The sequence below is a fragment of the Leucoraja erinacea genome, chromosome 7 (genome assembly GCF_028641065.1).
Source record: "Leucoraja erinacea ecotype New England chromosome 7, Leri_hhj_1, whole genome shotgun sequence".
Lineage (NCBI taxonomy): Eukaryota > Metazoa > Chordata > Chondrichthyes > Rajiformes > Rajidae > Leucoraja > Leucoraja erinaceus.
This window is the reverse complement of record NC_073383.1, coordinates 57,011,398-57,032,895: the sequence shown is the minus strand read 5'-3', so window position 1 is coordinate 57,032,895 and position 21,498 is coordinate 57,011,398. Positions and strand designations below refer to the sequence as shown.

At 42.4% G+C, this 21,498-nt stretch overlaps 1 protein-coding gene across 1 annotated transcript in view; it reads right to left on the bottom strand.

Annotated features, from left to right (window-relative positions):
- Positions 1 to 21,498, bottom strand: part of thsd7ba (thrombospondin, type I, domain containing 7Ba) — a 743,639-nt gene that overhangs the window by 291,786 nt on the left and 430,355 nt on the right. The window contains exons 9-11 of the mRNA XM_055638650.1: positions 16,129 to 16,363; positions 11,918 to 12,033; positions 428 to 560 (exon numbers count right to left, since the gene is read on the bottom strand). Coding sequence (XP_055494625.1) covers positions 428 to 560; positions 11,918 to 12,033; positions 16,129 to 16,363 — 484 coding nt within the window. The remainder of the gene's footprint in view (positions 1 to 427; positions 561 to 11,917; positions 12,034 to 16,128; positions 16,364 to 21,498) is intronic.

Sequence of the window (21,498 nt, the reverse complement as noted above, 5' to 3'; positions counted from 1 at the left end):
CCAATTAATTAATGAATAGATTACGCTGAAGTGCCAGTGAATATTGCTAGCATTATGACGTTTCATAATGCTGTTCAATACCTTGACTTCAAGATAGAACAAAGACAGCACAGCACAAGAACAGGTCCTTCAGCCCACAATGTCTGTGCCAATCATGATGCTGACCATATCTTACCTACCTGCACATAATCCATATCCCTCCATTCCCTGCATATAAATATATCAATCCAAAAGTCTCTTAATAGCCATCATCATATCTGCCTCAATCACCAACCCCAGCAATGCATTCCAGGCACACACCACCATCTGTGTAAAAAAGTTTCCCCGCACATCTCCATTTAACTTTGCCCCTCTCACAGATCCTTTCATCATTCCAGCTGCATATGAACAAAATATGAATCCAATTTTTGTCATGTGCAATACTTACCTATAGTTTGGGCAAACAGAGAGTGCTTCACATTCTCTTTCTTCGTACAGAGTATCTGGACACTCCTGTCCCCCATTGTCAGGCTTCTGGACGATAATTCTGTAGCGAGACTGTTTAGTGTTGGAAGAATTGCCTGAAAAATATATAAAAAGTATTGGAAAAATAATTGGGTGATTTGTTACTGATGAAGCAGGGAATTATAGGAAAATAGAAACATTATGCCATCATTTTCAACCAAGACATATTTGAGTTATAATTTCTGTCCTACAAACCCTTATCCCCTTCCCTTTGTTGTTCCAGAACCTGTATCGCCTCCACCTAGAAACACATGATAATATCCTTTATGAAAAATACTAGAGAGGCAATGTAAACCTTGATGTCCGCCACTTCTATGTAATAATAAAAGCATGCACTGACCCAAGGATGACAATATTTGTGATTGCTACTTTCTATCAGGAAGCAGGCAATTTTCAGCTTTCCAACTGTTTCTCATTGATTGAACTCAGCATGGAGGGGGAGAACGCAAATCCCATCAGAACGATTTTTTGCCCAATGTCAGTGTTGAAAGCGCTATGTTACAGCACTAATACATCGCATGAGATTTTTAAATTGTTAATGCGACAAGTTTCGTAATGTACTGTCGCTTTGTGGAGATTAATTGTTGCTTTAATGCTGACACTCCTCAGAGTTGTGTCATGAGACTAGTTGCAGAAATATTATGTATATAAAATTCCAGAGGATTTTGAGTGAAAGGAAATTACAATAAGAATGCTGCCTGACAATGTAAATGTTTTTTTTAATTCTGTAATGAAGTACCTCTGCTGATAATTTAAATTTTGGACTATTTTCCAGTACTTCAACTGAGTGTGGTGGCGCTGCGCGCGGCAGCCTCGCCAGCAGTTTGTCCGTCCTTTCACCCTTTTTGTTATTTTTAGTCTGTTTTAAAGTATGTTTTTGGAGGTGTCTTAGTCTTTTTTATGTGGGGGAAGTGGGGTGGAAAGAGGGGAAACTGTCGAGAATGCGTCTTTTCTCCACGTCGCAACTTCGCCCCCTTCGCAGTCTACCAGCCTTCAGCAGTGGCGCAGCGCTGGAGTCCATCGCGGAGCGGGACGATGCCTTACCAGGGATCGCCGTGTTGAAGCTCCGGAGTGTTGTGCCTGCTGATTAACACGTTGGAGCTGTGGTTTGCGCAGCTTCTAGCTGCGGGTGGCGCTGACGTTAACATCGCGGAATCCTGAGATCCTTTGCCAGGGATCGCCAGTGTTGAATCTCCGCCCAGCTCGGCCTGTGGACTTCGGGAGGTGCGGTCTCTGGTAGGACCGCGCATTCAGAAACTCCAAGCCGCTGAGTGTGTTCTTCCGTTCCGACGCCGGAGTTCCGATCATCCCGGCGAGAGGGCCTGAACATTGGGCCGCCTGTAGTGGCGACTGCGGGGGGGCTCAAAGGCCCTGACCACGGGTGAACAAAGAAGAAGATGACTGAACCTTATTGCCTTCCCTCACAGTGAGAAACGTTGATTCTGCTGTGTGGGAATGGTCATGTTAAATTCTATCGTGTATTGTGTTCTTTTTATTCGTATGGCTGTATGGTAATTCAAATCTCACTTTACCAATTGATGCATGTGACAATAAATGTAACTTGAACTTGAACTTAAAGTTACTGAGATGAGGTGTGTGGAGGGGAGGGGGATTTAGGGGAGGGACGTGGGGGGGGGGGGGATGGAGGGGAGGAGGGAGAAAAAGAGGGGCAGAGGGCAGAGGGGGAGGGGGGAAAGGAGAGTGGGGGGGGGGAAGGGGGGAGGAGAGGGGGGGAGGGGGGGGGAGAAGAGGAGAGGGGGAGAGGAGAGGGGGGGGGGAGAGGAGGGGGGGGAGAGAGGGAGGGGGGAGGAGGGGGGGGGAGAGGAGAGGGGGGGAGAGGAGGAGGGAGGAGAGGAGAGAGGGGGGGGGAGAGAGGAGAGGGGGGGAGGAGAGGAGGAGGGGGGGGGGGAGAGGAGAGGGGAGGAGAGAGAGGGGGGAGAGAGAGATGAATAGATGGAGGGAGAGAGAGAGGGAGAGAGAGTGAGTCGAGAGAGCAAGACGGGGAAAGTGGGGGGGGGAGAGATGGGACGAGGGAGGGAGAGAGTGGAGACGGAGAGAGAGGGGGAGAGAGAGAGAGAGGAGGGGAGAGAGAGGAGGGAGAGAGAGGAGGAGAGAGAGTGGGAGGAGAGAGAGAGAGGGGAGAGAGAGAGGAGGGGAGAGAGAGAGGGGAGGGGAGAGAGAGAGAGAGGAGGCGAGAGAGAGAGGAGGCGAGAGAGAGGGTGCCTTTTTACTCAACCCAAACCCCCCAAACAACCATTTGCAGGCAGTGCTTTTTTCCTCAAACTAACCATATTTTCATTTTCAAACCACATTATGGGTACTCACAACTGTGGAGACATTTGTTCAGAGCTCTGATTGAGGCACACCACTTGCAGAGACTGATTGAGGCACACCACTTGCAGAGACTGATTGAGGCACACCACTTCCTGGTTTTATAGTCCCTCCCCCTGCCTCCAGCAGGGGCAGCAGAGAGAATGGGGAATTATGTAAAAACATTAATATCTCTGCCATATTTCATCGACGGGAAAAATCCTCCGCACACATGCGGCGGAGGGGGGCTCTGAGCGAGGTGGCCAAAAATGTCGGCCGTAGGTGGCGGCGTTCTCTCGGAAATCGCAGCACAGTAGGCCAAAAGTTGTCAAGAACAGAGATTTAGTAATATCTATAGATTATTACCCCTGCTAGGCAAAATATACCAGCTTGAATAAAGGTCGCCCTGATTCTGTAACTAGTGACGAACAGATCTGAAAAGGCAGTCTGGTGAGCAAATAAGCTGGAAGACTTTTTGTCAAAGTACATTTATAAAACATCGGTTGGGTGCAACATTATCAAATAAGAGACAAAGTGCAGGCTCGGCGATCGTTTCGCTGAACACCTCCACTCAGTCCGCCTAAACCTACCTGATCTCCCGGGTTGTAAAACACCTTTAACTCCCTCTCCCATTCCCACACTAATCTTTCTGTCCAGGATCTCTTCCATTGTTAGAGTGAGGCCCAGTACAAATTGGAGGAACAGCACCTCATATTTCGCATGGGAAGCTTGTACCCAAGTGGTATGAACATTGACCTCTAACTTCAAGTAACCCTTGCTTCCCATCATTCTACATCCCTCCCCCTTCCCAGTTCTCTGACCCGTTTTACGGTCTCTGAGTACATTTAATCTCTGTTTGCTTTGTTGTTACCTTCTCCCAGCTAACAATGATCTATTCTGCAGGTTCCTTGATCTCCATTACCTTAGTCCCGTTTTCACACCTTACATTTCCTTATCTATGTATCTCCCTCTTCCCTGACATCAGTCTGAAGAAAAAATGTCACTGATTCCTTCTCTCCAGTGATGCTGCCTGACCCATTGAGTTACTCCAGCATTTTGTGTCTATCTCTGGTTTAAACCAGCATCTGCAGTTCTTTCCCACACATTATTAATTACTGGTTGGTTTGAACTTGGAATATTGTGTGCATTCCCATCTATTGGAAGTAAATGATAGCACTGAAGAAAGTGTAGAGGAGATTTGCCTCAATATTATCAGAATTGGAGGACTTTAGCTAAGGGGGGAAATTAAATTTAAAGATACAGCATGAAAACAGGCCCTTTGGCACAGAGGCCACATAGACCATTGATCACCCATTCACATTTGTTCTATGTTATCCTACTTTCTCATCCACTCCTTGCACAGAAAACACAATTTTATAGGGGCAATTAACCAGAGGTCAGGATCGAGCCTGTGTCTCTGGCCCTGTGAGGCAGCAGTTCTACCAGCTGTGCCACTGTGCCACACAAATTTTAATGCAACTATACATAAATATAAACTAACTGTAAAAAGAATCTTAAGAAATTAGAAAAGCTAAAAGAAGACATGAGGTTGCTTTGGCAAGTAAGGCGAAAGTAAATCCAAAGGGTTTCTACAGCTATATCAATAGCAAAAGGAAAATGAGGGATAAAATTGGTCCATTGGAGAGACAGAGTGGACAGCTATCTGCAGAGCCAAAAGAGATGGGGGGAGATATTGAACAATTTATTTTCTTCGGTATGCACCAAGGAAAAGGATATTGAATTATGTGAGGTAAGGGAAACTAGTAGAGTAGCTATGGATACTATGAGTTTCAAAGTTAAAGAAGTACTGACACTTTTGAAAAATATAAAAGTGGATAAGTCTCCAGGTCCTGACAGGATATTCCCTAGGACATTGAGGGAAGTTAGTGTAGAAATAGCCGGGGCTATGACAGAAATATTTCAAATGTCATTAGAAACGGGAATAGTCCCCGAGGATTGGCGCACAGCGCATGTTGTTCCATTGTTTACAAAGGGTTCTAAGAGTAAACCTAGCAATTATAGACCTGTTAGTTTGACTTCACTGGTGGGCAAATTTATGGAAAAGATACTTAGAGATAATATATATATATAAGCATCTGGATAAACAGGGTCTGATTAGGAACAGTCAGCATGGATTTGTGCCTGGAAGGTCATGTTTGACTAATCTTCTTTGAATTTTTTGAAGAGGTTACTAGGGAAATTGACGAGGGTAAAGCAGTGGATGTTGTCTATATGGACTTTAGTAAGGCCTTTGACAAGGTTCCTCATGGAAGGTTGGTTAAGAAGGTTCAACTGTTGGGTATAAATGCAGGAGTAGCAAGATGGATTCAACAGTGGCTGAATGGGAGAAGCCAGAGGGTAATGGTGGATGGTTGTTTATCGGGTTGGAGGCAGGTGACTAGTGGGTTGCCTCAGGGATCTGTGTTGGGTCATTTGGTGTTTGTCATGTACATCAATGATCTGGATGAAGGTGTGGTAAATTGGATTAGTAAGTATGCAGATGGTACCAAGATAATGAAGAGGATTTCCAAAGTCTACAGAGTGATTTAGGCCATTTGGAAAAATGGGCTGAATGATGGCAGATGGAGTTTAATGCTGATAAATGTGAGGTGCTACACCTTGGCAGGACAAATCAAAATAGGCCGTACATGGTAAATGGTAGGGAATTGAAGAATACAGTTGAACAGAGGGATCTGGGAATAACCGTGCATAGTTCCTTGAAGGTGGAATCTCATATAGATAGGGTGGTAAAGAAAACTTTTGGTATGCTAGCCTTTATAAATCAGAGCATTGAATATAGAAGCTGGGATGTAATGTTAAAATTGTACAAGGTATTGGTGAGACCAAATCTGGAGTATGGTGTACAATTTTGGTTGCCCAATTATAGGAAGGATGTCAACAAAATAGAGAGAGTACAGAGGAGATTTACTAGAATGTTGCATGGGTTTCAACAACTAAGTTAAGAGAAAGGTTGAATAAGTTAGGTCTTTATTCTCTGGAGCGCAGAAGGTTAAGGGGGGACTTGATAGAGGTCTTTAAAAGGATGAGAGGGATAGACAGAGTTGATGTGGACCAGCTTTTCCCTTTGAGAATAGGCAAGATTCAAACAAGAGGACATGACTTCAGAATTAAGGGACAGAAGTTTAGGGGTAACATGAGGGGGAACTTCTTTACTCAGAGAGTGGTAGCGGTGTGGAATGAGCTTCCAGTGGAAGTGGTGGAGGCAGGTTCGTTGATATCATTTAAAAATACATTGGATAGGCATATGGATGAGAAGGGAATGGAGGGTTATGGTACGAGTGCAGGCAGGTGGGACTAAGGGAAAAAAGTTGTTTGGCACGGACTTGTAGGGCCGAGATGGCCTGTTTCCATGCTGCAATTGTTATATGGTTATATGGTTATATGGTGTTCCCTGGACTACATAGAGTGTGATGAAAGCTGTAATACATTGCAGAGTGGAGAACTGAGAAACTGCGACAGTTCATACAAAATATTGTAAATTGGCAAATGAATTAAAATAAGATTACCAAAGCTTTCTGGAGATGTCAACAAACATGTATAATAGAGGAATCAATGGCAATCCTGGCATCACTTGTTAGTGAATCTATGTTTTGATTTTCAGAGATAGGGATCTGGCTTCACTGATTTAGTTGATATCATTAAATTCGATTTGTTTCTTTAACGGATACAATTCATTATGTGCTTTCAATCATTGTGCATGGTTAAGTTCACAAATCCAAGGGCGCTGTCACAAGAACTCCAGAGATAAACTGGTCAACAGCCTCACTGAAAGCAGTTGGAATTTAATTAACAGGACTATATTACTCTGGTCAATGAAACAAAATATATTCTTTATTCCTGTACAGGTACTTGCCAAAGAATCTTCTTGACCACAGCCTTCAACAGTTTATTCATTTATTTTTAATTAATTTTCATTGATTTATTTTTGAGGGACATCTTATTTAACCTCTCTTTTGCTCAGTGCAATTCTTGAATGTAAACTGTGATTGAAAATAAAAAGAACAGATTGTTTTCTTATATTTTTCCTATTACAGGTAATTCAATAGAAGCGATTGGTTGTCAATTTCAATAGTCAATCATGCTGAAATGTTCTTAAGACATCTGATTACTGTTGGGAGGGGGAGGTTACAAGGAATCGTTTTATTTTCACTCGTCTGTTTTTTGCCAAGGCAGCTTTATTTTTTGCTTGCTGATTTCCAAAGTAAATATCAAATAGTTTTCTAGTTCCCGATGGAAATTGCATCTTAACCAATTCGGCCTGCATAATACAGATAGTGTTCCGTAATTCATCAATCATGTATTCAATTTGGGTTATTAAACTGCATGTTACAGCAAAATGAACTGCAATAAAATGTAATTTAAAGATCTTTATCTTTTTGTGAAGTCTAAGAGCTCGGTGTTCTCAAAGGCTTGGATGGTGTTTTATCTCTCTTCCCTCCTTTATTTTGTAGACCAAATTCTTGTATGTGGATAGGCATTTTACTGCTCTATTTCCCCAAATGATGTGTTGTTTTTATGCATTCTATAATTTTGTTTCAATAGTTACATATATTGATCATGCAATAATTTCAACCTGAAATTAATCCACATTGTTTTTAAATTTCCAGTAGACTCGGGTCCTAATTTCCCTTCTGAAAATTTCACGCACACCCTCAGCTTTTCAGAGAAAACTTCAGCTTTCTATAATGGAAAACATCTTATCCCATTCCCATACAAGGTCTGGCAGTGTTGGCCAGAGGGAACGTGGATGAAAAACAGGCCTAGTAACCAGAGAACAAGGCTCTTTGCTTCTGAGTATGTCACTTAAAAATATAAGTGGCTGGGTGTGGGAATGCCTTCAGGAACAGTTTGAGTATAGAGTTAGGGGTAAGCTAGGACAGGACATTGGAGGGAGATTGAAAGAAAGGATCAAGGCAGGAATCTTCACACAGAATTGGCATTGCCAAGGAGCAAAGAAAGATCATTCACAAGGACAATGCTTGGATCAGGACTAGACAGAGGACCACCCACATGAAGACTGGGATTGGGATATTGATCAAGTATATGGCTGAGGCGTGCAAATTCTACACGGAGCACCGAGGTCAGGATTGAACTTGGATCTCTGGCGCTGTGAGGCTGTAACTCGACCGCTGCACCACTGTGTCACCCTAAAAGAAAATAATAGTTTGTGGAATAACAGATTGTCCTCAAGACATCAATGGATCAATTTGTTCTCCATGCAAACTGTTGCATGAATTAGATTGGGGCTGATACATTTTATAATGAGGAAGAATTTCCCATATTGTCTTATGAAAGAGCTTAATAGAGTTATAAACTTCAATTTGAATGATAAAGATGAAATAACATGATGTTAATTCTTGAATTGACAATGGGTAGTGGATTTGTAGGCAACACTACTGTAAACACACAATTGATGGTTGTCAACAAAGGACTCAGCCAAAGTGGTTAGATCAACCTAGAAGGTTTAGGTAGCATTTTTTTTCCATCTGAATTTCTGTAAGTAATTTTATTTGAGGGGTTGACATTGTGTACTGGTGCCAAAATATGAATTTGGAGCTTAGAAGTAACTAATCATGTGGAGTATAGTGGAATATCTTCCAATTTGATATACCCTGATCAACAGTGATAGCTGAGGGAACAGTGCACCGTTTAAAGCTTGATGGACTGTGGTCAGATATAACATCTGCATTCTCTGCTTTCCGGTCAGAACCCGAGCCCGTTGAATGTTTTGGACCACATTCATCAGCCTACACTCTTGACATTGACTGGCATTGGCATCCATTCTCACACTATTCACAGTGTGTCTATTGGATTTTTCTACTCATCAACAGATAATGCATGTTCTCAGGAATGCATGGTTAACTGTACATCATGAATGCAGAGAAGATTTAAAATGATGTTGCCAGGACTCTTTAGACATTGGACTTTAGAAATGCAGCATGGGAACAAATCTTTTGGCCCACTGAGTCTGCATTGACCAGCGATCACCCTGTACACCATCACTATCCTCCACACTAGGGACAATTTGCAATTGTGGGCCGGATATCAAAATATGATGAGAAGGTGTATAGGAAGGAGATCGGGAACCTTGGTATCGAAACAACAACCTTTCTCTCAATGTCAGCAAGATAAATGAGGTAATGATCGATTTCAGGAAGCAAAGCGTTACACATACCCCAGTTTGCATTGACAGCGCCGAAATAGAGATGGATGAAAACTTCACATTCCTAGTTGTCAATATCATCAATAAGTTCTCTTGGACCACCCATATTGAAGCAATTCCTAAGACAGTGCACAAATGCCTCTACTTCCTTAGAAGGCTCAGGAAGTTTGGCATGTCCCCGACAACTCCCATCAACATCTACAGATGCACCATAGAAAGTATTTTATCAGGATGCATCACAGTTTGGTTTAGGAACAGCTCCATCCAAGATCGCAAGAAAATGCAGCGAATAGTGGACGCACCCAAACCATCACACAAACTAATTTCCCTTCTATTGATTCAATGTATACCTCACGTTGCCTCGGCAAGGCCAGTAACATTATCAAGGACCCAACCTGGCCAATCACTTTTCCCCCCTTTCCCATCAGTCAAAAGATAAAGAAGTGTGAAAATACACATCTCCAGATTCAGGGACAGTTTCTTCCCTGCTATTATCAGCAACTGAATCATCCTACCACAATCAGAGAACAGTGCTGAACTACCAATTACCATATTGGTCTTTTCTGGCTTTAAATTGCATTAAACGTTATTCCCTTATCATGTATCTATACACTGTAAATGGCTCAATTGTGACTTCAATAAACTAAACTAAACTTACAGCAGGCAATTAAGCTACAAACCTGTACATCTTTGGAGTGTGGGAGGGAACCGGAGCACCCATGGAAAACACAAGCAGTCACATGGAGAGCGTACAAACTTTGTATAGCCAGTACTTATAGTCAGGATTGAACCCATGCCTCTGGTGCTGTAAGGCAGTCACTCTACCACTGCGCCACACAAGGGTTTGAGCTATAGGGAGAGATTAGGGAAGCTAAGAATTTATTCCTTGGGGCACAGGAGACTATGGGATGATCTTAGAGAGATGGAAAATCATGAAGGTAATTGATAGGGTCAATGCACTGAGTTTTTTACCAAAGGTAGGGGAATCAAGAACCAGAAGACTTAGGTATAAGATGAGAGGGTAAAGATTTAATAGGAACCTGAAGGGTGATATTTTCACTCAGAGTGGGTATATGAAATGAGCTGCCAGAGGAAGTAGTTGAGGCAGATCAATAACAACATTTAAAAGATACCTCAACTCCATCCTATCCCCCCCGGTTAAATCACTCCCGACCTATGTTCAAGACACCTCAGACACTCTCCGTCATCTCCGGGCATTCCATTCTCTAGGCCCCCATCCCCTCATCTGCACCATGGACGTCCAGTCACTCTACACCTCCATCCCCCACCAGGATGGTCTCAAAGCCCTCTGGTTCTTCCTCAACCGGAGAACCAACTAATACCCGTCCACTGATACTCTCCTCCGCCTAGCGGAGTTGGTCCTTACCCTTAATAACTTTCCGTTTGACTCATACCATCTCCTCCAAACACAAGGCGTAGCTATGGGCATGCTCATGGGCCCCAGCTATGCCTGCCTCTTTGTAGGGTACGTCGAACAATCCTTGTTCGAGACGTACCAAAGCCCCATCCCCGACCTCTACCTCCACTACATCAACGATTGCATTAGTGCTACCTCATGCGCCCACACACCTTACTAACTTCATCAACTTCGCCACTAACTTCCATCTGGCACTCAAATACACCTGGACCATTTCCGACACTTCCCTACCATTTCTTGACCTCACTCTCTCCATCGCAGGTGAGAGACGTTTGACCACCATTCACTATAAACCCACTGACTCCCATGGCTATCTAGAGTACACTTCTTCCCACCCTGCTTCCTGTAAGGACTCCATCTCCTACTCCCAATTCCTCCATCTACGCCGCATCTGCTCCCAGGATGAAGTGTTTCACATCAGGGCATTGGAAATGTCCTAATTCTTCAGGAAATGGGGGTTCCCCTCCCCTACCATAGATGAGGCTCTCACCAGGGTCTCTTCAATACCCCGCAACACTGCTTTCTCTCCCCACCCCCCCACGCAGTGGCCCTAGTCCTCACCTTCCACCCCACTAGCCATCACATACAACAAATAGTCCTTCGTCAATTCGCCACCTCCAACACGACCCCACCACTCACCACATCTTCCCATCTCCCCTGCCCCTGTCTGCTTTCCGCAATGATCGCTCCCTCTGTAACGCCCTGGTCAACTCTTCCCTTCCCACCCACACCATCCCCTCCCCGGGCACTTTCCCTTGCAACCGCAGGAGCTGCTACACGTGTCGCTTTACCTCTCCCCTTGACTCCATTCAAGGACCCAAGCAGTTGTCCCAGGTGCGACAGAGGTTCACCTGCACCTCCTCCAACCTCATCTATTGCATCCGCTGCTCTAGATGTCAGCTGATCTACATCGGTGAGACCAAGCGTAGGCTTTGTGATCATTTCGTCGAACACCTCCGCTCGGTCCGCATTAACCAACTTGATCTCCCTGTGGCTCAGCACTTCAACTCCCCCTCCCATTCTGAATCCGACCTTTCTGTCCTGGGCCTCCTCCATGGCTAGAGTGAGCACAACCGGAAATTGGAGGAGCAGAACCTCATATTCCGCTTGGGCAGTCTGCACCCCAGTGGCTTGGACATTGACTTCTCCAATTTCTGATAGCCCTTGCTGGCTCCTCCCCTTCTCAGCTCCCCCTCAGCCCTCTGGCTCCTCTTCTTCCTTTCTTCTTTCCGTCCCCTCCACCCTGCATCAGTCTGAAGAAGGGCTTCAGCCCGAAATGTTGCCTATTTCCTTCGCTCCATAGATGCTGCCGCACCCGCTGAGTTTCTCCAGCATTTTTGTCTACCTTTGTTATCAATCAACCTCTCTGGCATGTAATTGTGCACTGGACGGAAATTCTTTCACAAGAAATACCCTTCAATTACTTTTGATGAACTGATTGAATACTCTTTACCACTATAGATACTTTCTCAAAAACTTACCTTGCTGACATGTGGTAGGGCAAGATGTCCATTCACTGAAAGGAGTGGCAATGCAATCCTTTTTACATGGCAAAAGGCACGGCCGAAGAGTTTCAGGTCGGGACGTTTCAGGACATCTGGAAATGTTGGAAAAGAGGAGGAATCAAACCTTGTTATTCCAAACATCAGAGAGAAAATCGGCAATAAATTTCAAACAAAAATTCAGTTTTGAAAAACATGAAAGTGACGAGCAGGGGTGGGCTACACAGTCCCTTGAACCAGCTATGCTATCGAAATTAGGTTGGTTCTGTGCCTTAACCATTTTCCCTGCTGAGCCTAGATTCATTGATTGCCTTAGTCTTCAAAAATATGTTAATCTCACCCTTAAATACTCAGTGAATAATCATCCACAAACCCATGGGTGAACATTTCTGAGATTTGCAAACCTCTTCAAAAGGATCCTCATCTTAGCTTTATATGTCCCATCCCTAACTATGAATTTATGTTTCTAGATTTTGACTTTCCTATGATAAAACATTATATAAGACTCCTGAGATTCGAGTTATACAAGCTTTTCACAGGCATTTTATCCAATTTGTCAAGTGCTAATACAGTTTATCATCACATAACAACTTCAAAGGTACGTACCCTGTGAAGTAATTAAAATGCATTTTCAGACCATTGTCCAATTTAAGATCTAATGGACAACTGACAGACATTTTTCTAAACCATAATTTTCCAATTATTGTATTAAAAAAACTTTGCTACTTATCAAATTAACCAATATTGCCTTGGAGAAAGAACCACATTTTGCTTCTGTTTCAAAATGGGACAAAGACTGTGCATAACAGTAACTAAACAAAAGCCTTCCAACACTTGGTCATTGATTCAAATGATGTCCATACCAATGTCAATAATGTCCCCATGTGTTAAATTACAGTGAAAAAGGAGGAGTCGAGAAAATAAACATAGGGTGGAGACCAGGAAAGGATAGAGAAAGCAACATGAAGGGTATTTAAATACAGCTGATATGTCTGGAAGTGGTATAAATAGACCACTGAAGAAGAGAGAGAAAAATGGTGAAATGTGAGGCAGGAAAACCTACAATTGCCACAAGAATAATCCTGGGGATGATTCAGTTAGCATATGATAAACATTTGAAAGCTCTGGCCCTGCACTCGCTGGAGATTAGAATGATGATGGGGGACCTCATTGAAACTAGTGAAAAACCTGGATAGTGTGGATGTGGAGAGCATGTTTCCACTGGTGGGAGAGTCTAGGACCAGAGGGCACAGCCTCGGAATGAAATTATGTACCTTTAACATGAGATTAGGAACTACTTCTTTAGTCATAGGGTGGAGAATGTGTGGAATGCATTCCCACAGACAGCAATGGAGACTGTCATTGGGCATTTTTAAGATGGAGATTGACAGATTATTGATTAGTAAGGGTGTCAAGGGTTATGGGAAGAAGGCAGTAGAATGGATTGAGAGGTAAAAATAGATTAGACATGATTGAATGGTGGAGTGGACTAGATAGACCAAAATGCCTAATTCCTGTAACATATAAATTTATGAACATCTGAAAGTAAAGAGAAAGGGAGAAATACTCAGAAGATCAGGTGGCATCTGTGAAAATCAACAAAAATGTTTCGATCTTTTGCTCGTTGTCGATCTTTCATGAAAATTTAACAGCTCTGATACAACTTTAGTGCATCATCGAAAGAGCGCACCATTAAAATAATATATTAAATGAGATTTGATATGGTTCTAGAACACTTCTTCCCACATCAGTTCTCATTATAATCTTTGGAGCAACAGTCATTGTATTCCCATCTCAAATTAAATATTTAACTATTCCAATAGGTTAGATATTCAGTTATTGTCCCCATTCAGTAACTCACCTAAAACCCTTTGTTCATTTATAAACATGAATTATTTCTAATAAGGCTAATTAAATAGCAAGACTTGACAAAATGTGATTGCATTTGTAAGCCAAAATGTGATTCTTTGCAAAAAGAAATGACACAAATTTGAAAGCTGAACTTCAGTATCTCATTAACATTGTACAATGTAATTACTGTTCATGATGTTTAAACATGAAAGAGTCATCAGCATGATTAAAAGATTGCCTGTGATTTTTTAATGTGATGCCCATTAGAGCTACTTAGTTTTTATTCTCCTTCCACTGCTCTTTGCTTCTTCTGTTTATACATTGTAAAGACGCTTCTGTTTTCAGTTTGACAGAATTTTTTTTTTTTGGATAAAATTTAATTATTTATATTTTACATGAGGGAAGAAAATAACCTGATGAACATAACCAAAGGTTTTTCATTCAGAAATTATTTATCAGCAAACCTAAAAAGTGCACTAAAAAACTTACACTTGGATAAACCTATATTCATAATTTCAAAATAAAATATACCAAGATCTTCTTCTTCTTGCGTATGGCATGCACAGCCTAATGTTGTAGGACAACTTGTTCTATTTGATCTTATTTGGTTGTGCATTCCAGGTTGATTGCATTCGTCGAAACAGGGCGGACCACGTGAAGGTTGCAATCTCCCACCCCATTTACCAAGATAATGCAGCATGAAGGTTTCATTCAGATGTTTTCAGTACACATCCAGCAGGATAATATTTTTTTTGGAGGGGGTATGATTATATTAAATAAACATCAATTTAAAGAACTTAACCTGTCAGTTTCCTGTTTTTAGTGTCTCCATTTTCTACAATTTGACAATCTGGTTAAAACGTTCTCATTTCTTTTCACTCATTCATCTGATGGATTCGTAAATGGTATTTAATTAGATCTTTGGCAACTTTAAGTCAGCATTTGTTTGTCACTAAAGCCATGAGATTTTAAAACAGTTTATTTTTTGTTGGTAAATTTGATGAATTAATAATATGGGGTGTATCATTAACTGAAATAGAGTGTTGTCAATTCAGGTGGATTAATCATTGTGACAGTGTAAAATGGGAGCTTGAATGGTACTGATGAACAACAGATTAAAACAATATTTTTGAAAGAATGCTATGGTGGCATTAGAACATTGGTGAGCTCCAATTTAGTAAGAAGCAAGGCAGCTGGAATTGATGAACGGTGATTCAAAGAGAATGTGGCTGTAAATTGTAATGAATGTACTTGAGGTAGCAATTACCAGAGATGAAGAAAAGCAGCAAAATCCAATGGGAAAAGAAGAACAAAGCTCTCAGAGAATTTAGTCAGGTCTCAGTGTCAATTTTATTTTGTTTGACTTCTATGCTCTCATATGTACACCTTCCTCTAATCAACAGAGAGGGGAATTAATCTGTAAAGGCTCAAAGTGCTGGAGTAACTCAGCAGGTCAGGCAGCATATTTGGAGAACATGGATGGGTGTCAACCTTTCCGGTCGAGACCCTTCTTCAATAATCTGTCCCTTCTTTCCTCTCAATGCTGTTTGTATATAGGGAAATGATGCAATGCAATGGCTGTTCCTTTTTTTCTGATCTTATTATTTCAAACACAAACCTTGTTTGCATGTAATGTACTACTGATGCCTCTATTCATTTAACTTACTTGAAAGAATATTTGCCCGTTTGACAATAATTAATTCAGCCGGAAAGAAAGTTGTGGATAATCACATTATTAAAGTGATGGTGGCAGCTTCTGAAATAAGCACATCCGAATGTAATATTATTTTGAGGCTCCTTGTCCCACTTCTGATCTAAACCTCCATGTGAGAATTGTGAGAGCTCATGATATGCAAGTTCTGATTAGTATTTCTTTATCTTTAATACCTGCATTCTTAAATAGCAGTCCAGGATCTTGAAAAAAATAGCCCAGAAACCAGGTTAAAGTTCCTCCTTTGTTGAGCTGGGATGGAGCAGTCAACCTTTTTTGTGCCAGAAACCTTATACCAAGGAGCCATTCAATTTGGTTCTCAGACTTCTCTGATCCGTTATACTCTGAGATGATAACAGCATGGAACAAATGGGCTGATCAGAGTGCAAAGAAGCTCAAGATATAACATAAGATCAATCTGGATGAGTAGTTTCAAGCTAAGGTCTTGACTTATTAAGGATGGAAATGAGTGAAAATGATATGGAAACATTGATGTGGAGCCAAAACAATCATTACAAATGGTACACTCCATATGTTATTGTATGACATAGAGCAAATGTTAACAACATGCAACAATTATTTATTTTATTAAAGTTAATCCCTCACTCAGAAAAATAAATACGATTACCTTTTGGGAGGAACAGATCCCAAATTGTTCCTTATGCAATGGACCTGTCGAACCTGGATGCCCACAGAACAGGTGGTCTCACCATTCCAACTGATTGTAGAATTGAGGGCTGTTACTAATTTATTTTCAGTGCAAGGAGCCCATGGTGATGCATCCCAGTGAAACACTGTGCAGCCATGATCATTACAAGATCGCCATTCTTGCAGAGCTTGGCGAGAAGGGCATGGCTTTCCACCTAGAATATAGAGGAACTTACGATGTAATTTCTGATGAAAATTTAGAGCCTATCACTGGATTTTGTCGACATGAGAAATTCTGTGCAACAAAGCTAGGAGAATATCACATTTAGGAATATGAAAAATCATTTGTGCTGCACATATAAATTTGTTTCGTAAAGTAAGTCTTTAACTAATACATTTAACAATATCAATAAAATATTGGTTTGTTATACTTGTTTTCTCGATTATCTTGCTGCAGAAAATATTAATGACCAACACAATTAATTAAAATATTCTGCTTCTTTTTATCCATATATTTGTAATTAATATGTAAGACCATATTTTCAGAAATAACAAATTTGTAACAACCAATATGTTTCAAAATGTACTTTTGAATCTTGTGTCAGCAAGTTGCAGATGAAAATTAAAATGGACTATTTTAATAGACTAGTTTAAAATTAATTATTTTTAAATTAAAATAGATTTTCTTATGCTACAGATATTTAAAATCACTGAACAAATTGCAGATAGGTAATCAAATCAACAGTGTCACCTCCCTCAAACGGATTACCACATTCCCGAATCAGAAGCCATGCATGAACAGCGAGGTCAGGCTACTGCTGAAAGCACGGGACACCGCTTTCAGGTCAGGCGATGCTCGAGCCTACAGTTCATCCAGAGCTAACCTGAAGAGGGGCATCAAGAAGGCCAAGCATAGCTCCAAGTAAAGGTTTGAGGAGCACTTCAATAACAACTCCGACCCCTGACGCATGTGGCAAGGCATCCAGGCCATCACGGGCTATAGATCCACCAACACCACCCCCACATCCAGCGACGCCTCCTTCCTTGAGGAGCTTAACCACTTTAGCCTTCCACTGTACAACAGTACATATGACACTAATCAACCTAAACCATCAGCCATATGCCAAAGAATTTTTTAGAATCAAAACAACTTAAAATACATGAATAATTAAAACCATTAAAGTAAGGCAAAATTATGTTGAAAAGGAACATTTTGGGAATTTTTCTCCTTGCCTTTCAATCTTGTTCTAAATCTCAGTGAAATCATGAGGATTACACACGTGATGATGAGACAGCATGCAGATGGAGATAGATAATTTAATTTAATAACTTAACCTGTATCCATCCAAGGACCCAATCAGTCTTTCTAGGTGAGGCAGAGGTTCACCTGCACCTCCTCCAACCTAATCTACTGCATCCGCTGTTCCAGGTGCCAACTTCTCTACAAGCGGAGGCTCGCCGATCGCTTTGATCAACACCTCCGCTCAGTTCGTATTGACCAACCTGATCTCCCGGTTGCTCAGCACTTCAACTCCCCCTCCCATTCCCAATCTGACCTTTCTGTTCTGGGCCTCCTCCATTGCCAGAGTGAGGCCCAGTGCAAATTGGAGGAACAGCACCTCATATTCGCTTAGGTAGTTTACACCCCAGCGGTATGAACATTGACCTCTAATTTTAGATGGCCCTTACTTTCTCCTTCCTTCCCCTCCCCCTTCCCAGCTCTCCCACAAAGCTTACTGTCTCCGCATCTTCCTTTCTTCCCCCCCCCACATTAGTCTGAAGAAGGGTTTTGACCTGAAATGTCACCTATTCCTTCTATCCATAGATGCTGCCTCACCCGCTGAGTTTCTCCATCATTTTGTGCCTGCCTTTGATTTTTACAGCACCTGCAGTTCTTTCTTAAACTTAATAATAATTAAGATAACTTAATTCTGTCCTTAACTCTGCAATGCGGGTCATCACAGGGCGCTTAAGTCAACACCTTTGCAGTAGCTCCCTGTCCTCTCACATATTGCCATATTGCCCCTCCCAGCATAAGCAGAAGGGAGAGGATGTTGAAAGATTGGTGCACCATCGAGGCTGACTCTGACCTTCCCATCCATGCTGACTTGAACAATCTGCCCAACAGGTGCTTAAAGTCCCGCAAACCCTTCTGGTCTTCCGTTAAATCCCTGGAAGACATTGACTCCAAGATTGAGTGGGGCAGAGCCTGGAAAGATGCCAATACCAACAACGGAGATGTCACCACAGACCCCACAGTGAAACCATCGGGTTTTGACCTCCATCACAAGCAATGGCTAACCTTGACCAGAATCCGCACCCTCCACACAAGAACAGCCCATCACCTGCATAAGTGGGAGATGACAGACAGCCCTGCTTGCGACTGCGGACATCCAGACCAGACCATCCCACACATCGTGAATGACAGTCCACTGAGGCTTTTCCCTGGGAGCAACAAAGCCATCTACCCAGTAACTGATGCTGTCCTGGCCTGGATAACTACCCTTGATTTACAACTTTAGGCTTTGCATGCCATATGGAAGAAGAAGAAGAAGAAGAACATGGTGCCAGGACAACAACCTTGCATTCAATATCTGCAAAATGAAGGAGCTAGTTATCGACTTCAGGAGGCATGAAGGAGGAGTATATGCCCCAATCAGCATCAAGGTAGCTGAAGCAGAAATGGTTTAGAGCTTCAAGATTCTTGGCATAAATATTACCAACCAAATTGAAGCAACAGCTAAGAAGGCCAATGCTTCTACTTCCTCAAGAGACTTAGGAAATTAAGTAGGCCTTCAATGACTGATATATACTACCACAGATGTGACTGGCCTGTTGTATCACAGCTTGGTTTGGGAACAGCTCCGCCCAAGACCGCAAGCAATTGCAGCATTGTAGATGTAGCCCAGCCCATCGACAAACCAGACTTCCCTCCATCTACACTTAACGCTGCCTCAGAAAAGTAGCCAGCATAATCAAATACCTCCCTGGTCATTTTATTTCCTCACTCCCATCGTGTAGAAAATATGGAAGCTTAAAATCACCTACCACCATATTCAAGACCAGCTTCTTCCACTCTATAGGGTAGGGTACTGTCCGGTTCACCTCTACTACATTGCAGACATTGGACTTTGCCTCTGGATCTGATGCGCTACAATGCTGAGAACTATATTCTGTACCTTGTTTCTTCTCTTTTACTCTACTGGTTGTACTTGAGTTTTGTTTGTCTGTATTTATGTGTAGTATTATCTGATATGATTGGATAGCATACAAAACAAAGCTTTTCATTGTACCTTTGAACATGTTACAACAATAAACCTAAACAAAAGATCTCAAAACCAATATCAGGACAGACCTGGCAGAATAGTGGAGAGGTGCATTTCCAGTACAAAGCTCAGGTCTGTGCCTTATTGTCATTTAAATGGCTAAACAGCTGTATTTGCAGTAGAAACCTTTGGCAGCAGTTAAGATCCAGCCAGAAAAATTACCATATTGGCTATTACGTTCATTCCGCTTCTCTAGTTCATGCATGTTTAGTTTTTAGTCCAGTTTAGAGTTAGTACGGAAACAGGCCCTTTGGCCCACTGGTTCCATGCCGACAAGCGATCCCTGCATATTAACACTATCCTACACCCACTAGGCACAATTTACCAAATTAGTAACCAAGCTGTGGCTCGCCTGCAGTCCATTTGTCTTTCCTTTTTTTTGTTTTCTTTTGTCCTGTTGTTTTAGTTTATTCAGTTTATTTTATTTGTGTATGTGTGGGGGGTGGGAGAAACTTGTTTTTAGTCTCTTCCTTTGGGGGGTATGCAACCTTTTCTTGTCATATCCCCCGTCCCCGTCTCCGTCTGCGCTGAGGCCTAATCGTGGAGCTGGCGGCCTCCAACTGGGACTGACTTGGAGGCTCCAGAGGCAGAGCCAGGACTTACCAAGTTGACTTCGGGGAGGTGGTGGCGTCGCGGCTGCGGCAACCCGACTTCAGAGCCTCAGAGGCTCGGCCGCGGGCCCAGTGGACTCGGCCGCGGGCCCAGTAGACTCGGCCGCGGGCCCAGTGGACTCAGCCGCGGGCCCAGTGGACTCGGCCGCGGGCCCAGTTTACGACATCATGGGGAGCTCGAAGGTCCCAGGTTGGTGACCGTGTCCGCCGAACTCCTGCAACAACAGTTTTGTCCGCTGGACTGGAGGGTTGCAACTTTGACCGCCCCGGGCTCAACGCAGAGGGAGAACAAGGAGGAAGAGACAAGGACTCTAAGACTTTTGCCTTCCATCACAGTGAGGAGGGCTTGATGGACTCACTGTGGTGGATGTTAAATCTGTGTTCATTGTGTGTTTTGTTATTTTATTCTGTGTTATGGCTGCAGGGTTCATAATTTAGCTCAGACTGAAGGGTCTGAATGACAATAAACGATACTTTGACTTTGCCTATGACTTAACCTACAAACCTGTTAGTCTTTGTAGTGTGGGAGGAAATGGAAGATCTTGGATAAAACCCACACAGGTCACGCGGAGAACGTATAAACTCTGTAACACCGCTCATAGACGGGATCGAACCCGGGTCTCCGGCCCTGCATTCGCTGTAAGGCAGCAACTCTACCACTGCGCCACCATGTAATTACTGAAAGGTTGTTCACATTATCTACTACAGGTTCTTCACAGTAATAATCTGTATAATATTAACTATTTATAACAGACCTTTTTCTACATTATTCATAGCAAAGCACAGAGCCTCATTCAGTGCGAATGGCCTGATAGATTTCCACAGATACTCTTGTCATCCTGTGAGATCCTATCCCAAGTTTCACTGATTGTCAAAGCCATCCCCCAAAACTGAATGTTAATCCATTAACAGGGCGGCCACGGTGGCACAGCAGTAGAGTTGCAGCACTGGAGACCCGGGTTCAATCCCGACTATAGATGCTGTCTGTTCGAAGTTTGTACGTTCTCCCTGTGACCACGTGGATTTTCTTTGAGATCTTCGGTTTCCTCCCAGATGTACAGGTTTATAGGTTAATTGGCTTGGTGTATGTGTAAATTGTGCCTAGTGTGCGTAGGTTAGTGTTAATGTGCGGGGATCGCTGGTCAGTGCGGACTCAGTGGGCCGAAGGGCCTGTTTCCGAGCTGTATCTCTAAACTAAACTAAACTAAACTAATGACTTTTACATTGATAAATATTTAAAATACATAGGAGCTTTTCAAATATAAATATCTTTTGATATTTAACATCAAATTTTTATATTTTGAAATAATGGAAAGTACACAAATGTATGCACAATTAAATGAATCCAGCCAATCTATCTTAAAATAATTGATATAATCTACATACTCTTATCCTAACAGAAAATCCTTTCTT